The sequence below is a fragment of the Papaver somniferum genome, chromosome 9 (genome assembly GCF_003573695.1).
Source record: "Papaver somniferum cultivar HN1 chromosome 9, ASM357369v1, whole genome shotgun sequence".
In the NCBI taxonomy this organism is placed as follows: domain Eukaryota; kingdom Viridiplantae; phylum Streptophyta; class Magnoliopsida; order Ranunculales; family Papaveraceae; genus Papaver; species Papaver somniferum.
The window spans coordinates 170,349,511-170,362,433 of NC_039366.1; the positions used below are offsets into that span (position 1 = coordinate 170,349,511).

The following is a 12,923-nucleotide window of genomic DNA, read 5'->3' on the forward strand; positions in this document are numbered from 1 at the left end:
GATTATGATGAAGATAATATTTATGAAGAATCATACATTTGTAGGCATAGTGATCCATAACTAGTTACTCCATTTGAGCTTCATAATGATAATATTACTTCTGGTTCAGATCCCAATAATTTTAATGATTATTCACCTATTCAAAAGGATGTGGATCTGACTAGAGATACCACCGTTTTAGACGATGTAGTTCATGATCCTTTAGCCTACAGAGTATTGGACAATCCATTATTTGATGAACTTATTAATGGATCGGAGGAAGTAACTTTGATTAACACCTTAGTTAATGAGCCTTTATATGAAACTTTCTCTGATAATCCTTTATATGATTGTGATGATGGTTTAGAGGAAAGAGTCTACCCTGAGAATACTGTTTTAGAATCTAGCGATTTAGAAACACTTGTCTTAGAAGATGATAAACTCGTATAAATGAGTGAGGATGAACCCAACTTAGAAGAATCTATTGACCATTTCCAGGAACTGATGACCTAGAAATTAGGGAAGTTGTGACTAGTCTTTCTAGAGACATAGAAAACTCTAAGTTTGGGGGTGATTATCATTCTCCGTGTGCTTTAACTCTTAAGTACCCTCCTGTAGAACTTGACATTTGTGCCTCAACCATCTTACAAGATTATCTTCATACACGTTTTCCCGAACCTAATGATGTCCAGAAAGAAGCTCAGTTGTTAGAAACTCATCCTCTGGTTGATGTGGTTAACCCAGGCTATGATACCAAGATTGAATTTTTTTTCCCACCAAAAACTTTTCAACCAATTGTGGGAACTTTTGATTTTAAAATGTGTCGGTTATTAAGTTTTGAGACTAAACCTAATCACTTTAGGATATTAGGGTCGACACATTTTTTTAAGGAAGACCACCTCTTTCATTGTGGTCAATTATGTAAGTCAAATCTTATTTACTTAGAGGATCCTCAGTTATTTAGGTTATTATTGTGCGCTTCTAAGATCATATTTGAGTTTTTCCAGACTCTAGGACCTAATGATTCGGATCCCACCTATGAAGAAACGCAACCAATGAAAATTTTATATTTAGACCCTTTCATAGAACCTGAACCTGAACCACAATTAGATATAAATTTCTTAATCAGGAAACTAGGTAAGGGCATGATTTTCTTGCAATTTTCTTGGTTCACCGCAGTTTCCTATGGTCAGCTCTATTTGATTTTGAAGACCCACAGTTATTTCGACTGTTACTTTATGGTTCGAGTTGACCAATCCTTTTATAAGTCTGGCTGAAGACTTTAAACTTAGCACTTCTTGGGAGGTAACCCAATCTCATGCAACACGGTAATATCCTTCCTTAACTCTTTTGCTTCAAATCGTAACCGTTTCTCCTTGTTCATGCTTTTAATTTCATCTTTAGAACATTGAGGACAATGTTAGATTTAAGTTTGGGGGTATGGGAGAAACTTTTTAGTTGCAATTAGTAAACTCCAGAGCCTAGAAATTATGCCTATTAAGGTTTGCACTAACCAATCTAAGTGGATGGGAACATCTTGGTTATAGGAGTTGAGGAATCAATCTGATTAGATGAAAACATCGAAAGAGTCTATTCATAAAAGCACAGAGCTCAGGTGTTAGAAATAACATGATAGTTGCACCATATCTCGTTGAGTCCTTTTCATTTCTTTTTTATTTTATTTTTTCATTTTAAACTGTGTTTCTCTAAGTGATTAGGTGGGGCACACGATTCAAGTTGTTACCACTGCTAGGTGAATTAGAGTGACTGACTTACTAAAAAAAAAAGACCGGACCAGTTAGACCAATCAGAATAAGTATTAACACTTGGATAGCAATATGCGTGTGTTCTCCCTGTTTCCGTCGCCTAAGCAAGCGTGGAATGCAGGACCCGTGGGAACTATCGTGTAATCTGCTGACAAGAAGCATGCGCTTGGATCAAAAAGATCTATTCATGTCGTTAAGTTAAAAAAAAAATGGTTATTGTTCTGTGTAGTCAACTGCTGGTTCCCTTGTATATGTCTGTTGTGTTGATATAGATTTAAGTTATCGACCACTAGTTCCCTTGTATATGCCAGTTGTGTTGATATTAGTCAGACCGGTATCGCAGTCCATTAAGATAGGTTCATTCTGGCAGTGGCCTTCAGACAGATATGTGAAACATCGATCATTTGGTTAACATCAAAACCATCTACATTTTTCTATTTCCATCTCCTTTTTCTATCCATATGATTAGTTTGACTCCGAATATGATGTCTATAGTGCAACTATCTGAGTAGAGCTCTGTCACTTTATATGAATTTTAGTATGCTTGAGTGCAAACTCGTGTACAACAATTGGAATTTCGCATCAGGGTTCTTCCTCACATAAGCAATAAGTATGCCAACCAGTGAGGTTCTTTAGTTCCTTCCAAGGTTCTGTGTAGATAGCTAGGGTCTGGAGTAAAGGTTTTGTGGGTACACCTCTGGTAAACCCTCCGGAGACAACACTCCGCCACTAGGGCCACCTAGGGGTTCAAATGATTTTCCTTTCTAGAATAAATTTGCCCGAGGACTAGCAAATAATAAGTTTGGGGGTATTTGATAGACGCATTTATGTGTCTATTTTGTTCTCAATGTTCTGTATTGTTAGACTCGATTAAGTACTTATTGTGTTATTTTGTGTTCTTGTAGGAAATTTTAGAGAAATAAGCCTTTGCGGCGAAATGGGCTCAAAAAGCAGTGTTTTACACCCCGGAGAAATGTACCGTAGGCACCCCAGAAATGCACCGGAAGCGTCCCAGAAATGTCCCGGAGGAACCCAGAAAAATTACTATTTCCACCCCAATTGATATTCACACCCCAGCACTCTGGATAAGGGGCACCTTCTTCAACAATTTGAATTTGTGTTTTTGGCGGGAAATGAAGTTTTCAACTGGAAGAATTTTGATTGTCAAAATGAATGGGTTAGAGTGCGATTCAATCGCTGAAAATTGGCAGAAAGATGTGATTTGGCATAAGGAACAAAGTTTGGGTGGTGGTTTCGATCAAATTTGGCTGGAATACGTGTTTTGATTCTCGAGTTCAAAACAGGGCAAGCATGCACTGGAGGATGATAATCACGCGTCATGGAGAGTTATTGACGTGTTCTGATGATGTGGAATGGCTCGAGCATCACTTTGGGTCGTGAAGAATCGATTTGGAGCGTGGAGGGAGGAAGTTTACGCAAGAAATTCCAAGTTGGGTAAGAAAATATTCGGAAAATATTGTTATTCACTGCCCGCATAATGAAGAATTATATTGGAATTATTGGCGAGATTTGGAGCTGTTGTTGGGTATAAATAGGCTCTTTGGGTCTACTAGAGAGGGTGTCGAGAGTGGGGAGGAGAAGAGAGGAAGCTGCAGAGGAAGAATCACCAATTATCTCTGTTGCTGCTGTTATTCGTGATGAAGATGAAGAACACGAAGAACAGACTTGCAAGAAACGTCGTTTATTGACAGTCGTAGTTACAACGCGCGACAACGACACTTCAGCTTTTTATCGTTCCTTTTGTAACGGTTGAACAACACCTTTGCAACAGTTATTTCTGTTGCGATTTTTCTGTTCAATTGTTTTACTCCCTTTAATCAACTTTTGAGCTTTATACATGTATTTTGAGATTATGATTAATATGAGGAGTTAAACCCCAACACTGGGGCGATGGAGGAAGCCTTATTTCACACTTGGGTAATTATATTTAATTCTTTTCATGAGTTTTGCATTAATTTTAATTGAAATTATGATTTAAATTAATTAGTTGTTATTTGATTTGATGGGTCATGCTTATCTTAGATGATTTGATGTCCCATGCTTAACATTTACACCTAATATTTTGAGAATCTATCCTGGCAATAAATTAGAGTTGATATATTTAATATATTTTTCGAGCTATTATTGATAAAAGAATTATTATTTGAACCTTAAGAAATGAATTTGGAGGAATCCTAGTTCCAGTACCTCTCTACCAATTTGTAAATATTTTTGTATATAATTTTTATAAATCTAAAAATCCTTCACCTCCACAAGTCTTAGAGTTCGAACCATCCTTACCACTACTACTACAACCCCCATTAAATCAATAATCATGTAGCCGTACCTAAACGTGTACACCATGTTGCTTCACAAATAGTTAACCGAGGTTAGCCATATGATTACTCTCATATCAACCTTATTCATCTCAACCATAACTAGTTCATATGACTCAAATGAAACTAGTTAAAGAGTTGTTCAATTGGTTAGAAAACACAATTGAAATCAAATCGATTTGATTCACTTGAATCAATCATGAACATTATAGCCACGGTTTGCAAAGATTGCATTCCTTATGATTTAAATGTTTAAGTTCATGGACTTGACCGATTTGACAAAGTAACCAGCTTAAGTATGCGTACGGATATGCGTACTTAAGCAACCGGATTTGAGTTTGTAAAGTTTCCAAACTCAGCAGAAATTTTCGGTTCAAAAATTTCCGCCAGTATGCGTACGGGTACGCATACTTAAGGTGACTAGTTAAGAGTTTTTCCAAAACCAAACTCAGCAGAAATTCTCGGTTTGAGAACTTCCGCCAGTATGCGTACGGGTACGCATACTTAACCTGTCTCCTTCACCAATTTCGTATACACATATGCATACTCTTGGCTCCCGGTTTATGGACTTATACACTAATGTGCGAACACACTATCTATGCTTATATCCAAAGATGGTTACATCTTCAAATTTTTATTTCAATCATTGAAACATTCTTCTGTAATGTCAATAGCTGTTTTCACACACTATTAGCATCAAAGCAATTTTCAAGATATTGAAATAATCATTATTGAAACCTTCCAAGTCTTACACCAAATGATTGTATCACACAAACCATGTAAGATGTTACTCGGCAATTTTCTCATGATATAAGATGAACTTGGTCGAAGCGAAAGATTACCAACACAGATTTCGAGAAATATGTAAGCGAGATATACTCAGCTCGAAATCTCAAATGTGTATAGAGAAAACTATATCGTAACACGACTTATGTCTTAATATCGGAGATAGTAGAAATAGAATTTCCAAGTGATAGACAAGTTCAAGTCTCCACATACCTTTTGTCGAAGAAGTTCCACAAGCTCCCCTTAGTAGTTCTTAGTCTTCAAGAGATGAACGCCGAGATATTTAATCTCAACTACACTATCTATGTCCTAGTCCGAGACATCTACAAATAGGCTAGAAATCAAGACTTATAGTTTTGATCACTAGACAAACATGCTTGAGATAGCAACGCGTGTGAGTTTGACCGAGCAATGCTCTAACAAAGACAAAACCTGTTTTGTCCTATATGAAATTCTGTTTTGTCTTATCTTGGATTTGGTACACCCCCACCTAATCTGGTACCCCTGTTAGCAATCTTGAATTTTAACGGTAATACTACTTCATACAGTATATGACGTATTAGGGGCTACGACATCTAAAACGCTAGCAAAAAGACAAATGTGCTTTAATTTTTGTTTAGCGCTGGGACACCCGAGGGGTGTTTCCAAATGCAACCAGAGTAGATTTCAAATGTGGCCATACTCCTGGTGGCTGTCTACATATCTATACGACACGTGCTTTGAAGTGGGAGCTCATCTTCGATTTTTTTTTTCTTTTTAATAGGAATATAGTCTTTATTAATAAAATTAAGAAGCTACAATAAGAAGCTATGAAATTTTTGGAGGAATCGGATCAATTGGTGCTTATCATATGTGAGATTTTTTTTGGCTATTAATGGTCAGGCTTCAAGTTTATTCAGAAGTGGTAAGGGTGTCAGGCAGGGGACCCTATTTCACCATTTTTGTTCATTATGATTGATGAAGTTCTTTCTCTTATGATTAAAAAAGCTGCTTCAATGGATCTTATTGCTGGCTTCAAACCTGCTCCTCAAGGTACTGTAATTAATCACCTACAGTTTGCTGATGACCTCATAGTGTTCATTGATGACAACACTGAGCAAATTTCAAATCTGAAAAATATCTTGTTTGCTTTTGAGCTTATTTATGTGCTTAGAGTAAACTTTAAGAAAAGTGTTGTGTTACCTGTGGGGGAGACTCAAAATGCAAGAGCTTGTGCTGATTTATTTGGGTGTTCTTGTATTAGTTTCCCTGTAAATTACTTGGGAATTTCTTTGGATAGTAAGTCAAAGGCTTCTTCTGTTTGGGAAACCATTCTTCAAAAATTTCAGAGGAAATTAAATAGTTGGCAGAGAGAGTATATTTCTAAAGGGGGTAGAATCATTTTAGTTAACATTGTTTTATCTAGTTTTCCTATATATTATCTTTCTCTTTTTCAGTTACCAAAATCTGTGGAAAAGGAAATGGAGAGGATTATGAGACATTTCATTTTGGGAGGCTCTAAAACGGTCAAGAAAAAAGGTTGGGTTGGATGGGATAGAGATAATACTTCAAAAGAGAATGGTGATGTAGGTATCAAGAAACTCAACATTATGAACAAAGCACTTCATGCTAAGTGTATTTGGAGATATGGAAATGAAAAAGATGCACTTTGGAGGAAGGTGGTTAATCAGAAATTTGATGGCAATTCTATGGCTTTTTCCCCTAATTCTTAAAACAAGCAAGTTAAAAAAAGTTTATGGGCAGGGATTCTAAAGAGCAAGGAAACTGCTATTTCAAATGCAGTTATTCAAGTTAACAGTGGAAAAAAATGCCTGTTTTTGAAAGATTTGTGGTGCAATGGAATAGGTTTAAGGTTTCTTTTTCCTAATATTTTCAGAATCTGCAGAAGTCAAGATTGTACTCTTTCTGAAGTAGTTTCTACTTGCAATGATATTAAGACTTGGAATTTGAAACTATCAAGAGACTTGAATGAGTTTGAGTTAAATGAGTTGTTGCAGCTGCTGAATTTAATCCCAGAACAAAACTCATTAACTACTGAAGATGATGTCAGAAGATGGAGAAATGACGACACATTCACAGTGTCAAGTTGTTATTCTTCTTTGGATATTACTCAAGGAGCTCGATTTCCATTCAAAATTGTTTGGAATCATAAAGTTCCTCTGAAGGTTTCTTTTTTTTACCTAGTCTCTGTGTTACAATGTTGCTCCTACAATGGGTAAACTGAAGAATACTATAATTGTGAATGGGTGTCTACTCTGTAAGAAGGCTCCTGAATCAAATGACCATATTTTCCTGCATTGTGATACTATAAGGAAATCATGACAATTTTTTTTGGATTGTTTCAATCTTCAATGGGTTTCTAATGACTGTGTCAAAAGCACTCTTCGGGAATGGAAACAGAAGAGGAAGAAGAAAGCAAAAAAATGGAAAATTTAGGAGCTCATTCCATTTGCTATTTGCTGGAATGTCTGGCTTGAAATAAACAGAAGATTTTATAAAGGGAAGTATCATTCTTTAGAGAGGATGATTGATGATGCTAAGATGTTGCTTTTCAACTGGCTTTTGAAGGATGGAGTGTTCATGAACTATTCTCTAGAGATGGTTCTCCATAACTGGCATGCTGCTATCATGTAACTTGTTTTGTTTCTCCATAACTTGTTTTGTTCAGGCTTCCATGCCTTTGTTTTGTTTTTGTAACTTATATCAGTGGCTATCACACTCTCTATGAGTGCCTACTGTTTTCTCTTAATAAAATTTGCCCTTTCTTGAGTAAAAAAAAAACAAAACAATAAGAAGCTACAATGTTGTTTTTGGTCACTTAAGATCCGAGTATTGATCCAAGCAGGCCATTAAGAATAATAATCAACTGAAACATCTCGAGTTTTAGCAAATTTAGCTAGAGAATCAGCTAAGTTATTTGCATCTCTGTGTGCATAGCTACATTTTCATTGTTCATATTCAGATAAAATTAAGAGTATATCTCTAATGATATTATTTGTTGTCCACTTGACTGAGGTAGGATGTCCTTGGATAGCTCCCACAACATTCATACAATTTCCTTTTAGATGAATCCTTTGAATCCCTCTTTCCTTTGCCCATGGAACTGCTTCCAATGCTCTTAATGCCTCCGCTTGTTCTGCATCTATTGCTTTGAAAGGGATACATCGGACTCCATCGCAGTGCTCTGCAGAATTCCTTAAGATTAGTCCAATACCAGATGGAACAGAGCTACTTATAAAGGAAGCATCAAAGTTTATTTTCTCTATACTTGACAGTGGAGGTTTCCATATATGTTTGACATTACCATTAGCAGAACTATTAAAAGTAACTAGAGAATTATGCCAGTCATCAAGTTGATTGACAATATTCTCAGAAATATGAGAGATGTTAAACTGGGCATTTTCAAAATTCTTAGAGCATCTAGCCTTCCAAATATACCATGTTATAAAACAAGTATATTCAAAGCTTTTAAGATCAACATGTATACATGTATTAAGTATGTTACAAAGCCAGTCATGCAGATTATAGTTACAAATGGAATTATAAAGATTATGATTAACTATATTCCATATATTGGTTGCCACAGGAAATTCAATAAAAAGATGCTGGTAAGACTCAATACCATTATCACACAAAGGACAAGTAGTACTCTTATGTTTAGTTATTCTAGCTTATCCTTAGTGGAAAGACACTTGTGCAGGCACTTCCACATAAAGTGTGTAATCTTAGGAGGAAGTTTTAGTTTCCAGAATGAAGACCAGTTAACTGTCATATTATTCTTAGAAGCACACTTTTCTAGAGATTCATTCAGAATAACTCTATATGCAGTTTTAACTGAGAATCAACCATTGTGAGCAAGGGACCATCTAAGATGATCATGACCTGAGAGGAATTCTAATTTTCATAATTTCATTGACAGTATCTTCATCAAAAAGGGTCTTAAGAGTCTCATTTATCCAAGCATATGAATCACTATATATAAGCTGGCTGACATCTTTCATATTTGTAGAAGGAATTCCAATTTCGGAGGATTGGGTGGTGGTTTTCCTCTTTATCTTCCCAATATTAGAAGTTGAGGATGTGAGTGACCTAGTTTTCCGGTAAGAAGGAATTTGATTCTCGGATATTTTTAAGATTTGGTTTAACACTAATAAAAAAAAATACTAAAGGAAAAAAAATTGAATTTGATTTCTTTTTACCAGGAAGAGACAAATTTAGGGTTTTGAATTCCATTACTTCTTATATTTGTAAACTCAATAACAATAACTTGACACAATACTCCTAATTTACTCAAGGAAATTTCGAACCGAATCTCATGTTTGGGAGGATATAACGTTTCAAACTCTTTTTAATGACTCTCGTCGTTAATCTAAAGCCTAATTTTTCTTCTCTTATAAAAGATCAGTTGCTTAAAAACTACGCAAAACAATTATTATGAAGCATATGAAGAAGAAAAAAGTTTTAAAAGCACAAAATGGAGTAAATACGTCAAAAAATATAATTATTAATAAGAATTACTCATAGAAAAATAGTTTCTTCCCAAACCCTAGTAAATATATTTAGTTACTCATGAATCAAAAATTGGAAAAAATTGGATTAAACATTGTATTCAAAATAATCAAAAATTGCTTGCAAATGTTCTACAGTCGCTAAGCGATCGAATCCCATCAGTTTCAGCTACTAAATGGCACAGTGCCTGAAGGTCTCCCGCAAATGAAACTGAATATTCTGTCGTTTATTATACGACAGACTTGATCCACCTTTTGTTCTTCCTGTTCTAGCAGCAGCAACAGAAACAGATTTCCGTGACACTCAATTTTCTCGATCTAAGCTCTTTATTTCTTCTACAGACTCTCCGTTCGTCCCTTTTTTGTTCTCCAGCACCTCTTTTATAGTCAACAACAACATATATTCATAATAAGTTCAAAACCATCTTCTGCCATTACAGGAATATATTTTTCTTTTCTTTTTTATTATTTTTTTTATCTCATACACGTTTCTGCAGCAGGCATAATCTCATTTTTTTTTATCTCCTCACGCGCCAAATGGAAGCTTGCACACTCCTAACATGTTGAATACGTGTTTCAGAAGATGTAAAACTCTCTCTTGACTCATGAAAACCATAAAATATCCCGTGTCTTTTTTGTCCTTTCTGTTTGAACAAATCCACGTATTCTGCCCTTTCTTTTCGAAACTAACCAACACACTAACCATGTTTGATATAGCCGGCCCAAAACAATCCAATCTAGCGAGAAAATCTACGAGAATCTCGTACAAATCCTTTGTAGAAGAGACCATATTTTCCTGCCAAAATGGTTTTCAAACCGTGAATTTTGTTTTCTTCAATTCCCGATTATCGAGCCAATTTTAGCCGAATATCTGAATTCAAATTAGAAATATTAAGTCTTTCAGCTTAACTGTAAAATAAATAGAATATTGAGGGTTCTACTTCAGAAATCCTAATATTGCCGTCATATATTATTACATTTGATGAGGTTAAATAACTGCAATTTACTTCTCTTGCGGAAGGTAAAAATACAAATTTCTTATGCTTCCGATGTTGATCAGAGATACATAATTCTGATGTAATTTTATGAATCTAACCTTTATTAATTAAAAATCCACCATCATAATTAAGTCTTCTGCTTAGTGTGGGACAGTAGTGTTCCGCAATATGCATATAAATGGATTTTTACTAACATAAGAAAAATGAACGAATAAACTTAGTTATTAAGTATTACCAAGAATTCTGATTCGATAATGCTCCAGTGATGTCGAATGTTCGTTGAAGGAGAAATAGTTGACATATAAGTGCTTGTAGAATGACTGAGTATTATCTGGAAAGCAAAAACCTGTGAAGCACCACTGACCATGTTGACCCGTGTATGAAACAGGCGTTGCTTGAAAGAGGAAATGCTAGTCCGACCAAGAAGTTTGTCTTTGGAGCATCAATTGTGTATCACCAACTATAATGAAGTTGTTTTGTCGGACGTTGTTGCTCTAACTACCCAAATGGTTTATGGATGACCCATATAAGTCTTCATCTTGTATCATATTCATAGAAACATCAAATTTTCACTTTATGGTTTCATGGATGAATGAGGAATTTCTCCATGATTCGTCATCAGAAAATTTCTGAAACTAGGGTCTTCTTAAAAACGTTGTAGATTCTTCATACGATGTCCGGTTTTGATGATATAACCTAACTTTCTCATTCCACTAAAATTACTATCAGCTCCATAAAATATTTTCGAGTTTTGAGCTCGTTTAGGTACTCAAATAAGCAAAACAGAAAAGTTCCGGGACAATTTCAGGAATTTTTCAGCAGTGATGATGTCCAATGTTTGGTTCACGTCTCTTAGTTTGTTCATCCAATTGATATGAATTTTGGATATGTTGTATAGGACATCTATACTAAGAAATTGATATTTTGACCCATATATTGATTCTTCACAAATTGCTCCTACTTTGTTGTTTTTTATAGGACAATGTAAAAGGACTTCAGACGCGCTTGTTGCAAAAACGTCTTCTTAGGTCCTTAAGCCATTTGCTTGTTCTTTTGGATGCTTGTTGAAGGAAGGACCTTGATGTTGTTAGCTCACGTATACTATGAATTTTTGTTTGATGCACGGACCGGGTGCTTGCAGTACATCTTTATTTTCGTGAGTAGAAGCATCACTTCTGAAACCCGGTCATGGGGCCATGACCGATGTTGCTCTGGATGAAGGGATGATAAAAATGCCATGTTTTGTGCCCTAGTTGTAGCATGTCCTTTATGATTGATGGTTATAATAGGTGGACCCGATTTCGGTCACGGGTCTTGGGTTGCGAAACTGATCGTCATGGTCAGTGGACCGTCAGTCTCCAGTTTTTGTTAATTCATCTTTTCGTTTTTCCTTCTCAAGGTAAGATCTAGATAGAGGACCCAAGTATAAAAAATTGATGTAAATACCTAGGCGGTCGAAGGTGGAGGTACCTTGATGAAGGAATTAGTGGAAGGACCTGGTGGACGTCGATCAACTTTGAAGGTTATGAATCCCATATAGAAATTTCTGCTTCCACGTTGTATGCTCTGGAAGCTGTAGAAATTTCATACAATGTCGGAATTCGGTGCTTGACCCAAACTTTTGAAGCTAAAAGACTAATTTGTCATATTCCAAAAGAATCACTAAAATTAGAATTATTTAGGTCAGTCAACGAAGCATGGACGCCTGTAATTTATAATGATGTGCAAACTTTTCAGATCCCATAGGCTTGACTGTAGGGGACATATCTCTCTGCTCGCATGTCCGATTGATGTTACCTTTTGGCATATTGTAGCAGAGACATAGACGAACATCTTTAATTAAGGAAATGTTATCCCATTCCTCAACCATTGGCAAGTTTTTATAAACCGATGGACTGAAACGTGTTGGACAACAGTGACGTCAAAACACTAAAGTGAGTATTGAGGCAGTGATTTGTATGTCACCAAACATGAAGATGAGTGTTAAGGCAGTTGAGCCGTGAACCCATATATGAATGTTGGAGCAGTGATGCTTCTGCTATCAGATACAAGTGTTATGCACTTGAGTCGTGAATACTAAATGATGTGTTAAGGCAGCTGAGCCGACAACACTAAGAACATATGTCGAGGCAGTCATGACTTTGCTATCCATCAGACACGAAGATGAGTGTTAGGATGTACGTCGTAAACACTTAAGATGATGTGTCGAGGAAGTCATGCTTCTGCCATCCATCAGACACAAAGATGGGTGTTAGGTAGTATGTCGTAAACGCTTAAGATGATGTGTGGAGGAAGTCAACGAAGATGAGTATTAGGAAGTATTCGTAAACACTTAAGATAATGTGTTGAGGCAGCTGAGTCGTCAATACTAAGATGATGTGTCGAGGCAGTCACGCTTCTTCCATCCATCAAACACAAAGATGAGTGTTAGGCAATATGTTGTAAACACTTAAGATGATATGTCGAGGCAGTCATGCTTTTGCCATCCATCATAAATGGAGATGAGTGTTATAAAGTATGTCGTAAACACTTAAGAAAATGTGTGTAGGA

At 36.0% G+C, this 12,923-nt stretch overlaps 1 protein-coding gene across 1 annotated transcript; it reads left to right on the forward strand.

Moving 5' to 3' along the window:
• Nucleotides 1-5,817: 5,817 nt before the first annotated feature.
• Nucleotides 5,818-6,579, forward strand: LOC113312857. Its single transcript, XM_026561591.1, has one exon. It carries the CDS (start codon nucleotides 5,818-5,820, stop codon nucleotides 6,577-6,579), a length of 762 nt encoding a protein of 253 aa, XP_026417376.1.
• Nucleotides 6,580-12,923: the final 6,344 nt, after the last annotated feature.